Source organism: Taurulus bubalis (genome assembly GCF_910589615.1).
Source record: "Taurulus bubalis genome assembly, chromosome: 11".
Taxonomy (NCBI): domain Eukaryota; kingdom Metazoa; phylum Chordata; class Actinopteri; order Perciformes; family Cottidae; genus Taurulus; species Taurulus bubalis.
In genome coordinates this window covers 21,509,022-21,533,607 of record NC_136599.1, presented here as the reverse complement: position 1 = coordinate 21,533,607, position 24,586 = coordinate 21,509,022, and the positions used below count along the sequence as shown (strand labels likewise).

General features: G+C 44.4%; 2 protein-coding genes across 2 annotated transcripts; one reads left to right on the top strand and one right to left on the bottom strand.

Annotated features, from left to right (window-relative positions):
- Positions 1 to 419: 419 nt before the first annotated feature.
- On the top strand, positions 420 to 12,712 carry tmem240a (transmembrane protein 240a; the record flags this gene model as incomplete). Its single annotated transcript, XM_079226356.1, has 4 exons — positions 420 to 476; positions 869 to 975; positions 5,534 to 5,742; positions 12,558 to 12,712. The coding sequence occupies 4 exons, from the start codon at positions 420 to 422 to the stop codon at positions 12,710 to 12,712; spliced, it is 528 nt and encodes a 175-aa protein (XP_079082482.1).
- Positions 12,713 to 14,995: 2,283 nt separating this feature from the next.
- Positions 14,996 to 23,070, bottom strand: LOC306744064 (ATPase family AAA domain-containing protein 3-like; the record flags this gene model as incomplete). Its single annotated transcript, XM_079226636.1, has 16 exons — positions 14,996 to 16,929; positions 17,029 to 17,137; positions 17,472 to 17,639; positions 17,749 to 17,819; positions 17,906 to 17,957; positions 18,191 to 18,315; positions 18,527 to 18,652; positions 18,787 to 18,843; positions 19,524 to 19,679; positions 19,830 to 19,899; positions 20,066 to 20,231; positions 21,423 to 21,492; positions 21,587 to 21,646; positions 21,810 to 21,911; positions 22,025 to 22,101; positions 22,872 to 23,070. 16 exons carry the CDS (start codon positions 23,068 to 23,070, stop codon positions 15,157 to 15,159), a joined length of 3,381 nt encoding a protein of 1,126 aa, XP_079082762.1. The 3' UTR covers positions 14,996 to 15,156.
- Positions 23,071 to 24,586: the final 1,516 nt, after the last annotated feature.

The following is a 24,586-nucleotide window of genomic DNA, read 5'->3' as shown; positions in this document are numbered from 1 at the left end:
GGAGAGGATTTTGAGCGAGCCCATCGCTTGTTTTCTTTATGTTATTTTTCGACTGGGATAGAAATAGACACGCTGGAAGAACAGCTCACTTTTGCATCGGTAATTAGGACAGGACTGCCTCCTTGGAGCCGCGTCCGACCGACCGACCGACCGTAGTGGTGGAGGTGTGGGGGGAATACTTGGATGGAGAGGGCGCAGTGAGGGCTGTGAGAGCGGCTTGCCGTGTGTAGGAGGAGACGGGGGGAGTGGGGGGAGAGAGACCGGGCAGTTTTTGAAAAGGGACGGGGAGCCAGGAGAGGCGCGGCGGCTCCATGAGCGGCTCCTGTCGGGACAGAGCGCCCAGAGCCCAGCCGGAGCGTCTCCACCGCCGCGGGTAGAAACCCCGGGCCACAGGAACGGCGGCCAGTTTGCAAGTTTTGATGCATATGATCACAACCACCATGATTTTTATGATTCTTGGTGCTTCAGTTGTAATGGTAAGACATCTTCGCCCTCCCTCAGCCACGATACGATTTTTTTCTCCCTTCTTCTAATGTAGGCGAATATTTAACCGTTGCAAATGTGCCATTAAATGCATCACACTTGAGGAACCACCTCACAGCAGGCCTACCCCTGACATGTGGAAGTAGGTTACCCTACCTATAATTACCTGCTGTCATAAATAAATAATCTAAGTCCGCTTTGAGGCAAGAGTCCCCCCTCTTAGAATCGGGAGGATCTGCCGAGGCTATGTTCTCCCCTTTTTCTCTACGATCCCTGTTGTTGTTATGTGTCTCGATACTGATGAAGAGAACAAGTCGCTGTCTGTAGGAATAGCCCATAGCCCATTGCTTGACATGTCCCAGCTGACTTGCATGCTTCTTTGCAGGCGATAGCCTGTTTAATGGACATGAACGCACTACTGGATCGCTTTCACAACTACATCTTACCGCATCTACGAGGGGAGGATCGCGTCTGTCACTGCAACTGTGGAAGGTAAATTGCCATCATTCTCGTTTTCTATATTTGGGGTAAACATGGTGGTGTGGGGGTATTTTTGTGTGTGTGTGCGTGTGTGTGTTATTTTTTTTGTGTTCAACCGTCTATTCTTAATTGACGAGGAGGCCTCGAAGATTTCTGGCGGCGAAGCTCCGCAAAAGCCAAGCTGGTGTATCAGCCCGTCAGTGCGCTCGCAGCGGCAGATATTTCCATTGACGTTTTATTATTTGCTCGAACAGACGCGTTTGGTCGCGGTGGTGTGTGTGTTTTTTATAATGAAAAAAATAAATTGTATTTTTTTATGTAGCTTCTATACAACAGGGCTGCGAGGATGTTCGGCTTTGCTGCATATACGAAGGTGTGTGTCGGAGCCATAAATAGGTAATGGACTATAAGGCCGTTCAAAAACAATCTGAGCATCAAGTGCGCTGCGCGCTTCACACAGGCCCTACGCGGTGTCGGCGACAATGCAAACCTGCTGGGTTTATTTCGATCACATATGAGTGGAGTGGTTAGGGGCTGAGGGCACTGTTCCCCTGCTGTATTCCTGATGTGTGCTTTCTCGGTGAGAGCAGCTTTTGAAGTGGTGAGAGAGAAGAAGAAAAAACAGCAGCAAGTCACTCATTAATAAATGAATCCGGATTTAATCAGCAGTGCTGTACGTTTTCATTCAACATGTAATACAGCAGGCTTTGGCTCTGTGAGAGACACAAGTGGGCCTGTTTTATTTTTCCTGGTCTCAAGTCTACAGTGCCTGAGGGTATGGCAACAGTGCTGTCAGCTAGCAATATTTTAAGTAGTCCTTTCATCCAATAGATCCACACCTTTATTGTCCTCAGGTGTTAGATCCTCATTGACCCAGGTCCTGCAGACAACCTGTTTAGCTAGACAGCCACGAGGACCGATGGGAGGGGGTTTAGGAAAGAGGGAATGTCACCACTGTTGGTGCAAGCTGAACAGATGCACATTAAAACAAAACAGCAGTGTATACTGTGCATACTGCAGTGAGGGGGTTGATGTATACTAGCAGTTTCATTAGCAGCATTATGAGGCCAGTTCAACTGTGTGTGTGTGTGTGTGTGTGTGTGTGTGTGTGTGTGTGTGTGTGTGTGCGTGCGTGTGTGCGTGTGCGTGTGCTTTATTTTAGCCTTTAAATTCAGAAGTGGGTCATCATCAGGTGTTCTCTCTGTGTGCCTGTCAGAGAGGGATAATCTGACGGAAAGTTTGGAAAGGCCTCTCGCACACGTTGACGGATGGGATGGGATATACACAGACTGGTCAAGTCAAACAAATATGTTTGCAGACAGGATTTGAGTGACAAGATGATGTATCACTGAGGTCTTATTTTGTAATATTTTGACAACCATGCCATCCTTGCTACTGCCAAAGGGGGTGTGGTTATGTATGCAATGAGGGGTAAACAAGTCTAGTTAATTATCAGCTGCAATTAATTAAGCACTGATTTCAATATTTGTCATTTATATTTGTATTTCTCCAGCACAAGTAAGCCAAGGCTCGGACGGTATGCACAGTCACATCTTTGCCCCTTCCTGGTAGTTTCCAGATGACCAAACCCACACAGTGTCTTTGCCTGACCTGGAAACCTTCCTGAATGAGAACCATGTCATCTGTGTTTTCACGCCAACTGCAGAAAGAGCAGGGTGTGTGGATGAATAGAGCTGACCCGAGCCTGGGGTTTTTCACATGCCTGACTGAAGAAAGAACCCCAGAGGAAGATTTTGGCTTATCTTTGCATGTAAAGCATAGCTTTGTTTGTTGAATGTTTTGGCGTTAATGGACCTCAGTAGCTGTCAGACTCAAGTCAGCTAGGTTCGACAGGGAGTTTGATCCCCCGTGTGGCCCCACTACTTCTTCAGTAAGATACTTAAGATCAGGGTTTTCCTCCCTGTATTCAGTACTAAGTGCTGTGGGTGTTTTTGCACTGCACTTCCCAGAGATCCTCTGCCAATGGAGGGTTTACTGTTAAAAGAAGTTACAGGGTGAACATTTATTACTTCTCCCTCATTTTACCGGCAGACAAGTCTGAAACATCTGTAAGCCGTAAAAACTTACAGTGCATATTAGGACTTTGCCAGCAAAGACACATTAGACAGTGGGCGTTAAGCATGCTTTCATTAATTATGTGTTATTTCATTCAGAGATAAGCAAAGCAGACATTTATTAAATACGGCATCAGTTCAAACCTGTAATCAATGCGGTGTTCCCAAAGTGTGCGCGTTTTTTGTCAGACAACTGCCTGTGTTGTAAAATTATAGCAAAAGTATAGTCAGTTCTGGACAATATGGCGATGGTGAATGTGAGGGTCTTGATCAGTAGCTGTTGATATGCAGCGATATATTTAGTGTGTTATCATGCATATTCTCCCCAAGCTGCAATGCAACAGAGTGATGCCTTCACTATAAACATTAGTTGTCTTTTTAATTTGCATTCTATCAGCATGACATTTCCATAATTTCCCCCTCTTTCTTGTCCTGTGAGATGTGAACATCTGGTTAGGAGCAATCACACACCCTGTGGATCTGTGGAAAACACAATACATTTGGATTCATATTAAGTCCTTTAATGTCTCCAACTTTTAACAAATTCAAAGAGGCTTTAGTGAGAACTCTGTTTGGATCTAGAATAATTTTACAAAATGAAGAAGCCCACTTTGACAGAAATAATTGATCGTTATGAGGTATCTCCAGAGGTGTCAAGTAACGAAGTACAAATACTTCGTTACTTTACTTAAGTAGACATTTTGGGTATCTATACTTTACTGGAGTATTTATTTTTCAGACGACTTTTTACTTCTACTCCTTACATTTTCACGCAAATATCTGTACTTTCTACTCCCTACATTTTAAAAATAGGCTCGTTACTATTTCATTTTGGTTTGTTTTCATTCCGGCTTGTCATCGTTCAAAAACACACAAAAAAAAAACCTAACCAGATAAATTGCGCCATCCGGATAGAGTGAATTTGATTGTGGTTGGATGAGAAGTATAAACATATACCATTCCGACACCCTATTGGTTTTCTCCGCGATGCACCTGCATACGACACAAATCAACCGTTACAAATCACGTCACTCTCCAGCAAGGACAGCAAAAAAGCCTATTACAAAGATGTCCGTGTCAGAGAACTCAAGCGAAATATCCCACTCCCAACCAAGTATCAGCGAGGAGGTTGATAGCCAACAAGACCAGCCAACCCTTGTACATCCCTGGCCGTACCTGGAAGAATTTTTTGAGATGGTTGGGTGCAAAAACAATTCATTTCGAATGCGCTGCAAGCTCTGCGCACCCAAGTACCACGAGCTAATGGCTTTCAAAAACTCGCCGCCGTAGGCAACTAGTTATCATGTCTTCTGCTCCATGAAACGCATGTTAATGTAGTACACATATGTTACTTTAATGTATTTGCATTGTAATAAAATGTGATCATTTTAAATGGGCATATATGCAGCTGAAACGGGTAGCCTAGTGCATCCCACATTTTTCAACATAACATTTTAAAACATTATAGTCATTATGGCCTTTATAAAAATGATTGTTTTGGGGGAGGTGGGGTAGTGCACTATAGGCCCCTGAGACGCGGCTTAAGAGTTTGTCCTTAATGGAAAAACATTTCCCCTTACATTACTTTTATACTTTTTAGTAGTTTTGAAACCAGTACTTTTACACTTTTACTGAAGTAAAAAGCTTGAGTTGATACTTCAACTTTTACAGTAGTAGAAGTATTTTTAAACCCTAGTATCTATACTTCTACTTGAGTAATGAATGTGAATACCTTTGACACCTCTGGGTATCTCAAGAACCGTATTGCAAACTTAATGCATTTTGGATGATGTATTTGTCTTGACAACATTTTGTTAATCCAGAAAGGATTTTACTGAGCAGGTATTGCCATAGGATATTGGAGTAAATGCCTTTCTTAAAAGCCCCTCAACAGTAGTCTCTGAAGGAGATAGTGAAGTGTTTGCTTATTCTTATTTCAGGCCATGAGCAAAAGTCTCCTTAAACTTTTTCAGCCACAGCTGCACTAAAGTGCAGCCTGGAGACACCCAAGGGTCCTTGAGAGGGCTTCAAGGGGGTTCCCAGCAAAGGGTAGATTAGTGCAATTTTCTTAAAATTCAGAAAAGTAAATCCCTGGATATCACGTTAGGATGGTATATAGAATATAAAAACACCATAGGGTAAACCGTTCCACCGACATAACAAACTCAATGACCTTCATAGTTACCAGATCTCAACCCAACTGTACGCCTATGAGAGGATTTGGAGCAACATGTTACACAGCGCTCTTCACCATCATCATCAAACCACTAACTGAGAAGAATGGCGTTCATCCCTCCAGTAGAGCTCAACAGAATATACTGTATATGCCGAGCAGCATTGAAATCGTTCTGGTAGCCCAGCAGCTTTTTCCTTTAATTTAACGCCCATCTGTATGTCTATGTGATAAGAAATGTTAATGTGTATCTTTGATTCATAAGATTATATGTTGGCTAATACTTCCCACCACCTTCATCTGTCTGCCCCCTCTCCCCCAGGCATCATGTACACTATGTAATCCCATATGATGGGGACCATTCCTTGGTGGACTCGTCAGAGAACTACTTTGTGAGCGACAGTGTGACCAAGCAAGAGATGGACTTGATGCTGGGGCTGCTGCTGGGCTTCTGCATCAGCTGGCTGCTGCTGTGGCTGGACGGAGTCCTACACTGTGCCGTCAGGGCCTGGAGGGCGAGCCGCTACTACGGTAAGATGGACACTGTCTATTGCAGACACACATGAACGCAACTCAAACAAGAGCTCAGCGAACCCTAAATTGTCATAAAATCTTAATTTGACAGTATGGTTTAAAAGCAGGATTTGTGCGTCTGTATCTATCCGCCATGTATATCTTCTGCATGTGCTGGCGTTGACCAGATTAACACTGCAGTTGGTTTGGCTCTGGCAAATGACCTCCCCCCATTGCTTGGTCCATTTTTGGCTCTCCTCACTGGATTTATTTTCTCAGTGCACTGCGACCTCTTGGAAAATCACAGCTAAAACCGTCCAACTGTGTGATGAGTCAGACGAAGGCTACCGGCTGAGGTGAAACTCAATTTAAATGGTTGTCTTCTCCATGGGACAGCCAAAGCACCTCAAACCTCGTTTCACACAAAAAAATCCTCTTGATTTGTTTCCAGGAAACAGCAGCAGTCAAAGGCTAACGCGAGAGCACCATCTTTAGGTTTAATTATGTTCTGAATATGTGAAACTCATTATTTACGGGATAATGACCGAATACAAAATAAATCATATCTTAATAAGAGCTGCTGCTGTGATACAGACTCTCAAAAATGTAATTTTATTCAAATACCGGATAGAGAATATGATGTTAAAAGCAATGACTCTACAGAGACGATAAAAACAAAACAAATCTAAGCCAACAAAACGATTAAACTGCTGATTCACATTAAATTCCCTACAGATGTTAACTTGAATACGTCATTGTCAAGTTCATTTTGAAAACTTACAGTAGTGTCATCACTGCACTACAGCATATTTCTGTGCTCTAACAAATTAGTTTTAGCCCGTTAGCTAAGATGTTGTGTTAACATTGAACCAAACAGACTAGTTGATGTCCTTGTGGCAGCAAACAAATTGACTTCTCAGCATGTTTGGTTAGATCACATTGCAGCAACGGTTTGGATTGAATATCAGAGTTTCAAGCCAGGTCTGACAAAACGACCTCTGCTTACCTGAGCTTCCGTGCACCATTGTATTATGCTAAGGTAAACCTCTAAGGGTCTCTTTGGGACTACGGCAAGACTAAAAGAGCAAAGCAATGCAGTCAAGGGAAAAGTGGAAATAACGAAGATGATGTAACCCCTAGTTAACATTAGGTTGAGTCGAACCTCAATGAGAAGACTAAAAGAACAGCTTTGCAGGATACAAGTTAGTTAACAGGCAAAAGGGCAATTCCCTGAACTCGTATTTGTGGCATTTGATACTCTCAAAAAGCTTTCCATAAAATGATGGAAAGACATTGTAAATAAAAGATAGAAGAATGGGTAAGGATTTAGAAGAGAACACTAACTTTTGGCATGGACTTCAACAGCTGAGGGGCCCAGAAGGCAAACATAGGTTTCACATGATGATGAGGAAAGACTCACCAGAAGAGCCCCGAAAAAGGATCTCAAGCAGCAATCAGGCTCACTTGGGGGTTCAAAAATCCCACAAATAAGGCAGACTTAAAACCGTAAAATCAATTCTACAACTGACGGGCAGTCTGTGAAGGGTTTAGGTAATGTGGTCACTCGTCTTGGAGAGCGTGATTAGCCTGGAAGCAGCATTCTGAATTAACTGTAGTGTGTTGATACTCCTCCCTTAAAGTCCACAAGTGCGTCAGAACAATCAAGCTTGGAGGGGGCACAAGCAAGATGACCTTCTCCAGGACTGCAAATTAAGTAAAAATGAAATCGTCTTAAGGGTGTGCCCTAGTTAAATAAAACACAATTACACCACTTTTATTTGAAGACAGACCTGAGATTATGGGCTTTCAGCTTCATGTTTGTTCACTCTCTCTGAGCAGATTATACATAGAATGATTAATAGGAATAGTAGAGGAGCAAGGAGGGGGAATTGTTCGGATCTCTTATTTTGAGCCTTTTACATTTTTTTTCAAAATTGTTTGGACATCAGCACTTCTTATGAGAGAGACATTGCGAAATGTAGAATACTTAATATAATACATGGCTTTATTTAACTTTCTGTCAGCTTTGATACGCAGAGAGCATATTCATTCAAAACAATCAGGGACCAAAGATTGCTCCTTGGGGGACGCCACAAGAGAGTGGAGCCTTCTTTCAATAGAAGAAATGTGTTTTATCAGGTATCGTCTTGCACCACGTAGATTTCAGAGGATAGTGGTCCACTCTGTCGAAGGCTGAGCTATAAAGTCGAGGAGAACTAAGGTGATTATTTCAGGCGCAGTGATTTCCCGGAGTAACCTCTGGTCACTGGTCTGGAAAAACTTCCAGCACGTAACTATAAAACCACCAACTTGTCTTTCTTTTTTTTTATTCGGTGTATGTACACATTGAATAACAGAGACAGCGTGTAAAGAAAACAAAGCTTAAAAAGTGCCGGTTGGTGTATTTCAGCCATGCCAGCAGTTTCTCATAACGCTTGCTGGCTCTAGCTCCATAGTTAATGCACAGACATGAGAATGGGATTATTTCTCATATAAAGTTCAGAAAAAAAACTAATACGCATATGTCCCAAAATGTCAAACTATTCTTTCAATAATCCCACAGAAATCCAATACTTATTATGGAAACCTGTTTTGATCTATTTTCACGAAGGCTGAACAAGGAACAACTTGCATTGGAAAAGGGGAGCAGGCTTTGGATGTGTTTATCCATTCGTGCTGAAAGCAAATTGATTTTTGGGCCCTTGCTTTGGTCAGCAAAATGTTCATGTGTGTTATAGGCCTTTTTCACAGAAAACATGTTGGCAGTAGGAAAAGCCCAGGTGTCACCAATAACGCTAACGATAGCTCTGCTCTGTCCAAGTGTCCCAGTTAGTCCGGACCGTGTGACTGTGAGCAAGTATACGCACTACCAGGATGCCAAAATTGAAGCAGCTAAATGCAACTCAGCCCTCGTTGATTTCATTATTCACACCTGTGCTTTCTTTCTACTGTTGTGCCAAAAATGGTATCTGTGAAAAAGAAACAGCTTTTTTTCTGTGGCACAGTGATGTCTGAAGGCCCTGCACACTCACACAGGTGTTTCTAATTGTTCTGGCTGCTCAGGTCAAAGGTAGGTGGAGCTAAAATGGAGTTTACCTGATGCCACCAAACTTCATGATTTAAAAAATGACTGTGACCCCTTGGCAAAAGGTGGGGGGAAGCCTGCTTAAATGGAGTGCATGCTGCATATACGGCAGCAGGTATAATGCCGTGTGTTTAAAAACCAACTAAAAGTACAATAATTATTATTATTTATAATTATTGTAAAATGTATCTTACCATCTCCGCCAGACAGATGACAGATGCATGCTATTGAAGTAGGAGAAGGGAAGTGTGCCAGACAGAACATGTGGCGTTCGGTTTGCTGGCATTTGGTTTGCCGGCATTTGGCCTGCGTGGGTTGCACGGACAACGAGCAAAGACGTAAAAGGCTTGCAGCCGAGCAGATATGTGACACACGTGCGAGATCATGACATGGCAGCGTGAAATCCCCCGTAGTCTGGCTGTCCGCTGAAGAGATGACGCAGAGGATTCGTCTCTGTGCACTGGCAAGATGTTTGCTGATGAGCTGAGTTTTAGCATCCTGGATTACGGTGTTTCAGTTTCTCACGATGACGGCGGTTTCACAGGCTTTTCCACCCAGCCGAGATCAAACTCGAGGGGGGGAGGGCTGGGAACCGTGAACTAGGTTTTTGCATTCTTTTGGCACAAATACGCTAGATGTGAAGATACTGAATATTGCAACAAGGCTATTTTAAAAATAGGATTTGGAGGTTGAATATCCTGTCTGAGCTCACTGTCGGGCCAGGCCTGCGTTGTGAAGATGGCCTGGATCCTCAGGATGAAGGATAAGGATAAAGTATGGTGATATGTGGCCTGGATACTTAGAGCTGCTATTGAAAAGCTTCTCGGCCATGTTAAAACAAACAGTTAAGTTATTTTGTTAGCAATACGTTTTTTGGATAGAAAATACCATGTTATATTTGGATTTTTTCCCCCATGTTTTAACGAGCTGCAGAGGGGCTTGAATTGAATGAGCTGTGATCGTTGCGGGCTGCTGCTTCGCTCAGAGGTGTGGAAGGTTCTGCAGCAGCAAGTACAACAGTGTAAAATGCATCATCAAAAAACACACACCCAGATTCATTGGCAGCAGTTATAAAGCGGGGGGTATAGGCTGGTTCTTCTTTTGTGCTGGGAGGGAATACCCCTTTCATCTGTGTGTGTGTGTGTGTGTGTGTGTGTCGACTGTGACGTTGATGCTAGGTCGGACTCGTTTAGCCTCCCCAAGATGAGTGAAGGTGAGGCTGACAGCTGTGTGTGTGTGTGTGTGTGTTGGGGGTGCAGGATGGAGATGCTGTCACATCCCCACCCCCACTGACACACACACACACTCTCCTCCAGAGCTATAAATAGAACGAGAGGGAGAGCAGCTGGAATGGCAAGTGAGAAACACACACACACACACTGCATTGAGATGCACATTGATTCACGTTGCGCCCCCCCCCCCCCCCTCCTAATTCCATCTCTTGCTCCTCCCTCTCCACTTATTGAATCTACTGGCCATTTCCTTTACAACGCTTCCCACTGCAACTACCTCTTCTTCATCTTATCGTCGATGCGCTGCAAACATCTGATACCACCAGTGCAAAGACAGTGTGGGAGAGCAACACAAAAACTATCTTAAAAAAAAAGAAAATGATGACTTGGCATTCAGCAATAAGCCCCCCATCTCCCTCCCCTCTCCTCTAAAAGAGCATAACAATTATGCCTTTCGCCTCACATTTTCTGCCTCGCATTACCATTTCTGCCGACTCCATCCCTATCCTTTTATTCAAATGAGATAAACCTGTCTTTGTTGCCCCCTTTTTCTTTGGATACCCTTCAGAGCAGTCCTTGTGGACAGCATACCCATTCACAGCTATAAATAACTCTCTCTCCCTCCCTCCCTCCCTCCTCACCTCCCCTCCACCCAACGTCTCACCCCACTTCCCCAACTCCACCACCACCACCACCTCCTCTCGCTCATCCTCTAGCAGGGCCATTTGCTATACTGGCTTTGCTGTCTGGGGCTCTCCCCTCTCTCTCCCTCTTTCTCTACTGTCTCTGTGGACCTCGCTCCGCCTCGCCAGCTCCAGTTTATAACTCGACAGGCACGAACCATTCCCCTCTTCACGTTACACACCTCTCCCGCTTTGTCGGCTGCTAATTGGACAAAGACAGGTAGATGAATTCGGCACGTCGGCCAGAATCTCACCTGTAAAAAAAGAAAATCCCTGTGACTAGAGAGAAATTATGCCCGGATACAGTCACACGTGCAAGATTAATAAATTAATAAAATCAAGGGCAACACCGTGGTGCACTTGCCAATTACCGTTCTCATCCAATACCTCAATGTTCTGTCTCTGTCATTCTGCAAAAAGCTCAAATTAAAAGTTGTCACATAAGATGAAGCCAGATGGCGGAAAGACATAATAAACCATCAGCTTTTTCCAGTAATCCGATTGTGGGCCATTTCCGGCCTTAGTGTTCTACGGAAGACCATTTTGGAGTTTGGTTTAAAATGTCAGAATTGTAATTTAGGGTCAGCTGAAACTGAGTATGGGAGAAGAAAAAAAAAGGCATCAGAGATGGACAAAATGACAAAACAGTATATTGTGTTTAAATAGAAAGCCAATATCAGCCTAGTCCTTGAATCATACAGCATTACTGGATAAAATGATTGAGAAAGAGCCGCTTATAGACTCATTTTCATCAGCATCCAAAAAGGACAGTTCCCAGCACGGAGATCAGCCCTCTGTGCCGCTTGTTGTTGATGTGTCCTCTAACTGGATTTGGAGCATAAAACCAGGCTAAGAGGGATTTTACACCATTGTGTGTCTTGATCTCACGGACGTGTCCGTCTGGCTGAGTCGTCCTCGAAAGCCTGCGTAGCAACAAAAGCGAGACGACGTTGCCTCACAATAACCACACGCCGTGGGAGCAGAGAAGGAAGTAATCGATATTGGGACTGCGACATGCGATTACAACAAAACATCGATACTCGCTTTGCGTTGCATCACTGATGCAGAGACGCTTCCTGCTTCTCTTGTGAGCATTTGAAGTGTTCGACTCTGGCAGTTCACTCTTTGGCCAGTTTGTGTCTGTTTGTCATTGGAATTTTTGGCAGGTGTTAATGTTGCTGTGTGTGGGTTTTTTTTAAATGCTCATACTCCTGGTATAGCCATGACCTATAGTAATATTAAGGCTCACTGCCCCATTTCAAATCTGCGCGGGACATTTCCGCCCCCCCACCACCTTACTCTCATGTTTCCTCTCTGTCTCTGTCACCCATTGATTGAAGGCAAAGTGCCAAAAAATCAGCTTAAAAAGTGCTTGGACTCACTTGGTACACATTGTTCAAGGCCGTATGCGAGGTCCTTCTACAGTGTATGGCTTCAGTATCATCTTTTTGTGTGTGTGATGTCAAAAAACAATTGATGGAGATTGATCAAATACATCGCCAACAACTTCTAGGCTTCAATGAATGCATTTTTTTACTTGATAATGGCACATTCTTTGGGCTCATGGATGTTTTATTTTATCTCCATTTAATCACATATGTAACTTTGATAGTATCCAATTGTGAGGTACTCTGTGATTCCACGCTCTTTGCATTTAGAAAACCTCAAGATACCGGCTTCCATCGGTCGACATTTTGAAGGGCCACATCCATCAGGGGGTTATTGCATCGATCAGATGTGGATACAGACCAGAATGTCTAGTGTTTGAGAAAAGGACAATTTCACCGATTGGTCACACACTTTAACGCCTGCCTCCTCTTCTCTTCCTTCCAGATACACCGTCCTGGTCATGGCTGCCCCAGTTCTGCAACCTTCGAGACCTCCGTCGCCGAGCCCAGCTCAGACAGCTGGAAGACTCCAGTGGCAACATGGTCCACATCAAGCAGAAGCTCTACCACAACGGCCACCCTAGTCCCCGCCACCTCTGACTCTAAAACACAAAATAATGATTAAAAAAAATACCCTAGACCCCTTCCTCCTCTCCAAAACCCCTTATCTCTTCCCAAACTGCCCCCTGGCCAACTGTTGCCTCAGAGACCCTGGAAAACTGCCCTCCCACGATTCATATCATGGCCCCCTAAACCCCCATGACAGGACTTTCGTATGACTAAACCCAGTCCCTGTCAGCACTTAAAAAAAAATAAAAAATCCCCAAATGGAGCAAGATGACGATGATTTGTTGCCACTGAAATCTTGTCTGATGTCCATGTCCACCATTGTGGGAGGAGGAAGAAGGAAAAAAAAACATTTCTAAGGGTGTTTTTTCTGTATAGAGACATTTTCTGTGTTCATTGTTAAACTTGGCATGCTCTTTTAGAACAGGGTAAGATGTGGGCAGCGTATGGTACGGGGCAGCAAGACGGGTGTCATGAAATCTTTTTCTTTTTTTTCACTATCGGGTGGGAGTTGGACTTTGTTGGCGTGGGGAGGGGCGAACGAGACTGGTGGGTGGGCGGGTTTTTGTGATAGTTAGATCGCTGCTTCTGTAAATAGTTATAAATATAGGCAAAAGGGATTTAACAGTCTTTTAAAAAAAAAGGGGAGCGTGGGGGGATTTTTTGTGTGAGTCGTTTGTCAATAGAAAACCTAACGATGGGACTGTGTGGTTAGAGACTGTAGGAATGGAACGGGAAGACGAGTCTGTTTGAAAACTGGATGTGAAACCATGTGATTTCTGCTAAAAAACACAGATTAATTAGCTTTGTTACTTAGTGAATTAACTGAATGTATTAATTTTTCCTGTAAATATGTGAGGGGGAGGGGAGCGTGTGCGGTTGTGGTCGGGGGTTCTCTTTGCTATATTATCATTCATTTAGTCGACACAGGAGGAGAAATAAATGCCAGCCAAGATGAGTTCCACACACACACACACACACACACACACACACACACACACACACACACACACACACACACACACACACACACACACACAGCCCCTCCATCTTCCCCACACTGTGCTCAACAGCACAGTTCAATTTTCTTTATCCAATTCCCTCTCACTTATCAGGAGCAACCAGCCTATCAGCAGAGGGAACCCTCACCCAGCCACCCCCTCCTCCTCCTCCTTGTCCTCTCCGTCCAGACATTGCTGTTGTGAGGATGAAATGTCTGTTTTATTAAAAGTGCAATTGAAGCACAACAGTGACCTCTGATGTTTGATTGTGTCACTCCAATCATGTGAGCGAAGATGAGAACGCGTTCTCATATTAAGGGGTTATTCCAGAGAGCCGACAACAGACAGATTATGCAGAGGTCCTGTTGACAACTTCAGTCGGGTTTGTTAGGATTCTAATAGCGCTGACTAACAACACTTATGAAATGACCAACAATGCCAATGACATGCTCGTGCGACCGACTGAAGCCCTCCACGGTTATCCACCGGCACAACGCGACAGGTTCCAGTGACAGAGAACATTTTCATCTTTGTTGGGTATTCTTTGGCATTATCCTCACTATTCTTTGAAAATATAAACCCCAACTGAAGCTAATACTTACCTTCATTATTGATATATCTCTAAAATATCTTGTAAAGCCATTATCTAATCTACAAAATGTGCATAAAACAACTTGAGTTGACATCTTTAAACAGTTCCTACTGTCCGACTGAAAGCCAAAGATTTTCAAATTACAGCGATATACAACCTCACATCTGAGAAGCAGTGACTGTTTGATAAATTACTTCCTCTGCGATCATTTGTTTGATGCAGTCAAGCAATTGATAAATCTTCTCACATTTTCGTGTTTCTATATTTTTTATTCTGCACATGTGCGAGAAAGGTCACACAGCCGGCCTGGCTCTAAACACCTGTATGGCAGCGGTTAGAGACTAAAACAAGCCTGATAGAAAGTGGGGTTATTGGGGACGCTGGGCTTACCGTGAAGCCCATTATGTGACAGTCAGACCTATAGAGGACAAAACAAAAAAATCTCAATCTACATTTTAATCCTATTTCATCCTATGAAAGGTGAAATAAAATATCGGTCAAGGGCAGGTTTTTGTGACGGGGAGGAAATGTACCGAACGAACATTTTTGCAGACACGCTATTGAACTCTTGCCAGGGCCGGTCAGTAAACATGCGAGAACATCCTGTTCAGAGGGCACCTTTTCAAAATGTCACCCAGCCACAGACTTTGAAAATGGCAACGACGACCAGACGAGAAAGAAAAGAAAAAAAAGCGTAATGAGACGGTCAGACAAAGTGGTCCACACGTGCTTTAATTCAGACTCTTGCAAACCTACAGGTCGTCACAGTACTTGGGTTACAAACGTATTGTTAGAAGAGTAGACAAAATTTGAGGTTAAATGTTTCGAGTGTTTGACAAATAGCTTGACTTTCACATTCGCCTTTCATCAACGATTTCACGTGATCATTTTGTTGAACAAGGCTTGGCTGGTGCTTTGTCATCTCCGCTCTGTTTCTTTGAGAGAGGCTTCTCAGTTGGACTCGGCTCAGCCCCTTCGGTCTGAGAGTCCGCTGACTTCTCGGTAGTTGGACCCTCTAGTTTCTGATACTGTTCCGACGCGATGGCCTCAGCATCGACCTTGGTTTCTATGTTGGGAACAGCTGCAGAGTCAGTCTCATTGGTGACTTCAGCTTCCTTGGCAGAGACCTCAGTAGTAGATAATTTCACGTCTTCTGTAGCCACAGTGTCAGTCTCCTTCGTTGTTTGGACTTCAGCTTCCATGGAAACCTCTGCTGGTGTGACCTCGGCTTCCTTGGAAACCTCTGCTGGTGTGACTTCAGCTTCCATGGAAACCTCTGCTGGTGTGACTTCAGCTTCCATGGAAACCTCTGCTGGTGTGACTTCAGCTTCCATGGAAACCTCTGCTGGTGTGACTTCAGCTTCCATGGAAACCTCTGCTGGTGTGACCTCGGCTTCCTTGGCAGCAACCTCTGTAGCCAAAGTCTGACCCTCTGCGACAAACTCACTGGCAGTAGTCTGAGGCTCCTTGATTTCCTCCAAAATCGTGGCTTCCGTTTCAATGGCAGACTCTGTTGAGATGACTTCAGCAACCTTGGCAGCGGTTTCGGGCATCGCGGGTTCGACCTCTTTAACGATCTCTGTGGCAATATTCTCTGACACCTTGGCCACATCCGTCACTTCCACCTCTTTAATGACCTCAGATGTTTCGGGAGCAGTTTCCGCTACAACCTCGATTGGGTCCTTGGCAACGTCACTTCTCATCGCTTCAGTCTCCTTCGTGACGACTGCCTCAATCTCCTCGGTGATGGTTACTACGGCATCGGCCACCTTGGCCACATCAGTTGCTATTGCTTCGGGCTCTTTGGCAATGTTTGCCAGGGACTCAGACGCTTCAGCTACATTGGTTGCAATTTCCTCTGCAACCTTTACAGCATCCGTTGCCAATTCCTCTGCAGCCTTAGTGGCTTCTACTGCTTCAAGCTCCTGGACAACAGCATCCAATTCCTTCTCCAGAGCGACCGCAGAGACGCTCATTTCCGAGTGTGCTACGACATCATTTTCCTCCTTGACTACTTCAATGGCCTCAGCCTTCTGCACCGCTACATCAGCAGTTGGCTCTTCCTTACTCACAGCAGCAATCTCTTGGATGGTGGAAGCCGGTACACCCTCGGCCTCTTTAATCTCAGCGACTATATCCGTCACCTCGCGAACAACGGTGTCGGTAGCTACGGCTGTGCCAAGGACGTCCTCCGTCAGGTCCTTGATGGCCTCAGCCTCCTGCACCAACGGGGAAGCAGCAGCGGTCTCAACAATGGTTTCAATTGTTTCAACCGTTTCAATCGAAACTGGCGCTCCCGCAGTTGTTGCGGCCACAGCTTCACTGTCTTTAACCAAAGTGGCTGCCTCTTTGAGAATACCATCTGCCTCCACCTCTATAGGTAGGGCGGCTGCTTCTGCCATGGACGCGCTCACAAGTGGAAGGATTTGTTGTGCCGTCAGGGTTGTATCTTTGGGTTGTTCAAGTGACGCGGCTTCCTGGGCCGCGACTGCTGCAGCCATTTCCCTCGGGAGGCGTACACCGACCTTCCCGACCCCCTCACCTGCTTCCATCAGAAGCCAGTCCATTTTCTGCGCATGCTGCTTGACGGCATCATCGACTCGCGCGTCAATCATCGCTTCGGTCAAAACTCCATCTTCGGAAGAGTATGCAGCAGCCTTTCCGGGAAAGGAGAAATTAAATACAAAAGGGTTGGCTTTAGATTGGGTTTTTTCGATGGAGATTCATATTTTGTGGCAACAGGCTGCTCTACTCACCTGCCAGGCCACACCAAGTTTGGAGATTTCCCGACCAGACATGCCTTCTGCTCGCTTTGCGATATCGGAACACTTCTGGCCGTAGTCGAACTGAGCCAACTTCATTCTCCTGTTGAGTTAAAGAGGTTTGCAGTGTAAGTGAACCTTGAGTTTAAACTCGCTTCTTGTCATTGATCATCTATTTCAACTGGCCAATGCGCTATGCAAACGCCATGTGTGCTGCACTTCCTGAGGACTTAAACACCTTTTCACAAAAGCAATAAGTAAAGACCCAGACACCACTTTGTTTTCAGGACTGAATGCATTATAGACACCATTATGCAACTGGAGCTAGCACGGCAACCTCTCGGGACCTGGGCTTTCATTTGCAGTAGTAAATCACCTCTGCCACAGAGCTGCAACAGTAGCGGTTTAAGAAATTGAAATACAATAAGTTGACTCACTGTCTCCCTGTAGTGGCAGGAACCAGCACAAATTTGTCGAAATACATGCGCACCAATCTTTCCCTCTCGTCCAGCTCAGGCAGCGCAAAGTTCACAATCTCATCAATGCGGTCGTTGATGGCCCAGTCGAACTGTTCGGGCTGGTTACTGGCAAGCACCAGCATGAACCTGAGGAGAGAGGATGAGACTACTTAGACCCGGCCAGTGACCTTTTCAGTCATGGCTGATAACCTTTTCTTGCCTAGCCATGCACAGTGAATAGCATTAAGACACTGACTTGTTGCTCTGCTCCCCAGTGCGGTAGAGGAATGCATTCAGGGTGGCTCTGAGGTCCTCGCTGATTTTCTCCTGCAATGCAAAAATCATGACTCATGAATATGTGATTCAAACGCAGGGCATCATCCCCATGCATATGGCACTGCGGCTGAACTCACTGTGGACCGCTTACGCAGGAACGCATCAGCTTCATCTACGAACAGCAAGACGCTGCAGTGAATCAGAGGACATCAAAGAGAATGTGCTTTTTTAAAAACTGCTTTTTTTCCCTTTCTTTAAGGCTTTTAAATGATAATTAGCCGGTAGAATAACAGCAGCTCTGCATGTACTTTAACACGACATACAGTCCGCACTAGTGAACCTTCACGGTCAATATCCAACGGCTGATACACATTATAGTAACGATTCATTGAGTGTTAATGGAGCAAATTAAAGAGCCCTACCCTCGCCTGCTGGTGCTGGCCCAGTCGAACACCTTGTGCATGGCAGTGACTCCATCGCGCCCCAGGGGTGCCACGTCGCCACCTGTCATGATGGCAAAGTCCATCCCTGAATGGAGAGCCAGTTTCTAGAAGGCAATGGAAAGAGCTTTGTTCAAAACAGAAAACAGAGGCGCAAAAAAAATTCTTAAAAATATAAAGTGACAGCCAGAAAATATATCGTTTCAAAACTGAACTGAATCTCTAATGCATGAAAGAAATAGCTTCCAAAAATAGAACTATATATGCACCAAGTCAAAAAGGGAACGAAAAACAAAAAGGTGTTTGACCCGGCCGTACCTTAGCGAAGAGTGTTTTTCCAGTTCCGGGGGGTCCATACATCAGGATGTTTCTGTACAAGCCTCTGTTCTGCCGGGTGTTACGAGTGGCGATGGCAACGTCCCTCACACGCCCCTCCAAAGCTGCCTTTGTGACCCACAGCACAATGACAGCACTCAGCATTTTTTTTTTCTTCTTCACAAAGTCATAAAAAGAGTACACGGACGTTGCATTCAGAAGATGTCCATGCAACAAAAAGCCACAAAGAGTAAATGACTCACGCTGAGCACCACGCCCTCCAAGGCGTCCTGCGGCCGGCTCCTCAGACGCTTGGTGGTCTAAAAATGAGAACAGCAGGAACTGGATGGTAACTTGTTTTAACGGTTAACCAGTCGTCACAGGAATTATGTCGGAAACCTTAGATATACAGTAGAATCAAATTTCTAATTATCATTTAACACTTCATTACCTTTGAGTGACTCTCTTTTGCTCGGCTTTAGACCAATTCAAATTTTCCATTTCTTATCTATTTTACAGATTTTTGTGGTGAACATGTGAGAAATAACCCAAAGCAGTCCTCAAAATAACTTCAGCACACATCCCACCTGCTGTTATCTCGGTGAATGCGTGTTCATTTTACACACTCCATTTGTTCACTTTTTTTAGCACATTTTTCACATTACCCTCTAAAATTCTCCCACATTCAGCTCATTGGGCTGGATAAACAAAATCCACTGAAACAATTCCTTGAGAGAAAATTAATTTGATGCACCAGCAGCTGTTACGGGGTGAAATCTCAGTGACAACAAGACTCTGGGCGTGTCACTGTTATTTAGGAGCAGTGGTTTTTCAAAAAGCAACAAAATAATCCAATAATCCAGAAGGCATTTATTTACATCTAAAAAGCTGTCTCATTAAAATATACTATTGGCACACATCTTGCATACATTTCATTCATTGTGTGGAGGACCACATCCACACAATGAATGAAAAACGTGAAACTGGGATGTAGTTTCACCTTGATCGGGTGTTTGATGGCCTCTACGACGGTTATCCTGGAGGTCTCTCGGACCAGCGAGGGTCTGCCCAGGCGAGCCTCTATGTATCGCCCGGCCACCGCCGTGGCGTTCCTGGCCGAATACACCCCTGCCGCCAACAGGGTGAACCCAGCGACCTGTGGGAAGGACATCAAGACAAACGCACACGTCTTCAAAACGCACCGTACAGCATATCAAAGTGGGAACGCCGCTGCTTTCCATAATCCTCCACAGTCCTCCTGTGGTGGAAATGTGACAGAAGCGTGACAGGTCTGACATGGATTTACCGTGGCGGTGAGTTTGTCCCAGTCAGAGACGAAGGCCCTGAATCCCTCCCCGAACACCGCTCCCACCGTCCTGCCAGGAACAGAACACAATTATCACGCCGGCTGCCTCCGCTGTGGCAGCCGCACTCGCCCGCTCGCCCTCTGGGATCTTACTCTTACAGCTGAGAGAGACTCTAGGAGATAACGTGCCAGTCACTCTGAGGATTAAGGAAAGTGGAAAGTCATTTTGCCCTCACTTTATAGATTCCAGGACAGTTTGTCTGTGTTCGGCAGCCTTCAGGCGGATCTGCTCCCGGATCAGGTCGGCGTTCTCTCTCTCCACCTGGGCACGGGCTTTGGCCTCCGCTTCGACGCGAAGCAGGTCGTTCTTGCGTCTCAGATCCATTTCATGTTCGATGGTAGCTTGGGGGGGGGAAAGAGGCAGATATTAATAACTACGTGCTTGTTATGACCACTTCTGACAGGGCTGAGAATTTGACCTACTTTGATCAGTGTGGTTTAACTCAACACGGTCAGAACTAGATTGAACTGAACTACTTCTATTATGGAAACCCTTTGCATTTTGCACAGTTGGGGCTGTCAATATAGGATTTCCATCAGTCTTATAGTGGCCTATATTGGACTTAAAAGTAGTCACAGCTTTAAATTAATGGCATTTTCTAACTTGGGGCATAAATGTTGCAAACAAATCTACTGACCTATTGGCAATTATCGTGTGTTAATGTTTTATATGAGCCTTTTCATCGTTTAGTGTCCCTTATTCTGTTCTATTGACGTTTCTGTCGGCTCATGTTGTTTTATTTCTTGTTTCATATATATTTCTAGCCACACGGAGGCAGCGGAACCAGCTGTAAACAACGACACAGACATATCATCATTTAATTATGTTATTTGAAGAATGTGTTTGCAAAACGCATTTTTAAATGCCCTGCAGACGCTATACTGCAATATTTACTCTCCTTTTAGTTTGGTTTGGGACTCTGCCAACTCATCGTTCTCTTTAGCAGCTAAACGTCAACTATCATCACCAGCTAGTCACTGACTTAATCTGTCTGAGCTGTGCAGCACTGAACAGTTTAATGGAGCTGCCTTCTGCGGCTGGTAATGAGCGGTGGGAGTTGACCAAAACCGTAACGGCCTGGACTGAAAAAAAAAACTAAACAATGAGCTAAAAGAGCATAAAAGCTCTGCAGAGTTAAGTGTTCATTCTATGTGGGTTCTTCACTAGGATCTAAAAGATTTTTAAAGAAATCTTTGACTCAATGCAAATGTCTATTGGAGATCTAATTCATGATCACAATAAATATTAGAATAATGTTAATATTTAGCATCCTAAAACTGGGTTGTGTGTTTTTCTTACAACACAGAGTACAGGCCCACGGGGGCCCACAAATCTCACAGTGAGCTTAGTCATCAGTACTGATCGACAACCTTATTAACCCCTGAGGGCATATTATGGTCATTCTTTGCTTTGGAGCAGTACAAATCCCACTTATTGCATTTGCAAGTAGGGTAATAAAGGAGTTTTTTTTTTTTTTTTTTTTACATGGCATTATGAATAAATAATGCGAAAGCGAGCGTTTTGTCTTTTACCCTTTCTCATGGCCTCTTGCTTCACAACAGAGTCCTCTTGTTTGCGAAGGTTCTCCTCGTTGAGAAATTGCTGTGGATACAAACAAACAAACGTATGATAAACACTCCATTCAGGTTTTTATTTCAAGGGTCCATTTCAATAAAAAATTAATAAAAAGTCTTACCTGTTGCCTGAGCTGCTCATCATACCTCTGTCTGGCAAGTTTGTCTTGATATTGTGCCCTCTGGAGGCGATACAGAAAATAAGGCATTACCTTCTCAGGTAAACTCTTCTAGGCGGAACACGTGTTTTAATATCAGAAGAGCATGGTGTGTGTGTGTGTGTGTGTGTGTGTGTGTGTGTGTGTGTGTGTGTGTGTGTGTGTGTGTAAAGTGTTGATTCCGTACCGCCTGGTTTTGTTTCGTCTCCTCTGCCAGCGTTTTCCGTCTCTCCTCGCCCTGCAGGTGGATCTGCTCGCCTTTCAGCTGCTCCACGGCCGCTTCATACTCCTGTTGAGGAGATTGGTTTGTGTAACGCTTGCCGTGACGTCACAGGTTCAGCAGTGGGTGCCATCCTGACCACACAATCACACCAAGAGACAATTTTTAACCCAAAAACCTACTTTCACTTTACTCTGATGCTCCAGCTGAACCGTCTGCTCCTGCATACGAGCCAGCCCCAACGCTTCTTTGGCATGCCCTGTAAAATTATGGAAAAATCAAACACTGCTTTATTCATTCAACTTTCAAAATTTAAACCATAACCACCAACACAATAGTTACACTTTTGGGTATAACATGCTTTAAACTTTTCTTGACTGACTGGTTTAAGAAAAAGAAGAAAAAAACACCCCCACACAGTGAACAGCAGTATGCATGTTCATACTGACATGGGGGCGTGTGACGTATGGGACAGGTGACGGGGCTGCGCTCGCGGGGGACACTTTGTCCTATCTCTGTTCACTGACACGCCCACCAAACCTCAGTAACTTTGGGAAGACTGCGTGGAGGTCAAATAGCTTTGCACGCGCATGTGGAACTTAGTAAGCAATTCAACAGCCCGATGTGTTGCTTTCTCCCCTCGGCCGAAACCAAACGAGACAGTGTTCTGACTCCGTCGGTACAGCACATTACATAAGAGTATTGTTCCTTTAAGATATCGAATATATAGAAATATATATGGTGCTGCTAAATTTGATGAATGCCTAAAGAAAGATGATGTTATACCGTTTCACAGTCACACAACACGATATTCAAAAACTGCACATTTGCTCGTTGAAATCCTTCAGCTAGACTTTTTTTTGCTTGGACTTCGGCGCGAGGGACTCTCCTCCGAAAAGAACAGAACGTACCAGCGTGAGAAAGTGTGTCTGGTGCAGCAGATCAACTCAGTGAAATAACCGGGATATAATGAAATAAAGAAAGAGCTTTGATACGACATTATTGTAAAAAAAGAAAAGTAGTACGCACGTGATTTGTCGAGGTCCTTTGCAGCTTTTGCAGCTCTCTCCAGTCCCGTCGGGTCAAAGTTACTCCACTTGTCCCCGGGTTTGTCTCCCCCAGAGCCGCCGCCGCCTCCCGGTGCACCCCCGGCCCCTTCGGCACCGGCTGCCTGCTCCTCCACCGGCGCAGCGCCGGAGCCCCTGCCCCAGCCGAAGAGCCACGACATGCTGCTCAGTAGCGTTCAAGCAACAGGCTGCACGGGCTGTACTTTGTTTCCAAGTCACCGCTGCTGTGGTGGTCGAACTAAGCTCATGCTTCTTCTTCTTCTTCGTCTTGTTTAACGGCGGGTGGCAACTACCGTCAATGGTGCGTTACCGCCACCTATTATGCTGGAGTGTGAGTTCCTTTAAAACTATAGGAGAAGAAGAAGAATAAATGAAATTCTCTTTATTTATCCAGATTCTTTCAAATACTCAAACAAACAAGTGTTTTTATTTTCCTTCCTCGATGCTGAATACATTATTAAGTTGCGTGTTTTAAGCCTTTATAACATATAATAATGACAAATACTTGCCAGATTTTTACATTTCTCCTGAAAAAAGGAGCAAAATCATTTTGATCACAGACAGTCGATGCTCCAAAAATGAAAGGGCAACCTGATTATGCTTTGGAGAAAGACTTAACAAAGAAGTTCAGGAGTGAATGGAGGGACACTGTCCTACGCAGATCTCACTTGGCGGCCAACCATCGTCTCCCGCTCTACTAACGGTGAGTTATCTGGTTTCATCCAGCCTGCTGGCCCTATGGACGAGGCTAAAGGATTGGTTGTAGGCCTATGTGTTTGTTCTTTCTTGGAAAAACAAACAAACAAACAAACATGTAATGCAAAGCAATGTCTTCTTAATTTCTGTTGGAGGCTAGCTGTTGGTAGGCCCTTTTCGTCGTTGGTCCGCTCTGTTTCGGACAAACACCGGACAGTGTTGTGTTGAGTGTGTTGTTATCGTTCTTGTTGTTGTTAATGTTGTTGCTGGATCTGCTATCTGCTGATCTTTCAATACAATATATTGTGGGACTTATGTGTTGCTTGATTGCTGTGTTGATTGATTGCCATAGGCCTACGGTTCATGTCTAATTCTATTGGGTAGGCTGCCTGCTCAGCTGGCCTATTTATTAGCTTGTGAGATTCTAAATAATACCGTCTGTCACCTTTTTGTGCCGGAGTTTGATTATAGGTGAAAAGTTGAACTACTATGCTACCATAGGCTGTAAAAAAAAAAAAAAGACACCAACAGGTGAAAGGAACTTCCAGTCGCAACTGATGAATATGAACAGTCCTTTTGCAACATTTTATATAAAGTGAAACGAAAGGAGGGAGGATTAATTTATGCTCAATCAAAGTAAAGATGTTTGAACAAAATTACCAATTCACCGTCTGTTTTGTGGTTATTTATAAGGGTATTATGTATCATATTATAGAGAATTAAACTAAAGCTAATGTTTACTGAGTGAAGTGTTATACATTCAATAATTATTTATTGATATGTTCATATGCTTTTATTCTGAAAATAAGAGCAACATAAAATCACTGCAGACTGTAACTGATACTGTCCAATAGAGCCATTGCTTACGCCATGTTTTATCACTGGGGTCCTTGTTGTTTTATTATATTTACGTGTTTATTTGATAGATATAACGCCTAGTTTTACAATTCAGACTGAAATGAATAACATCAGACAACATTG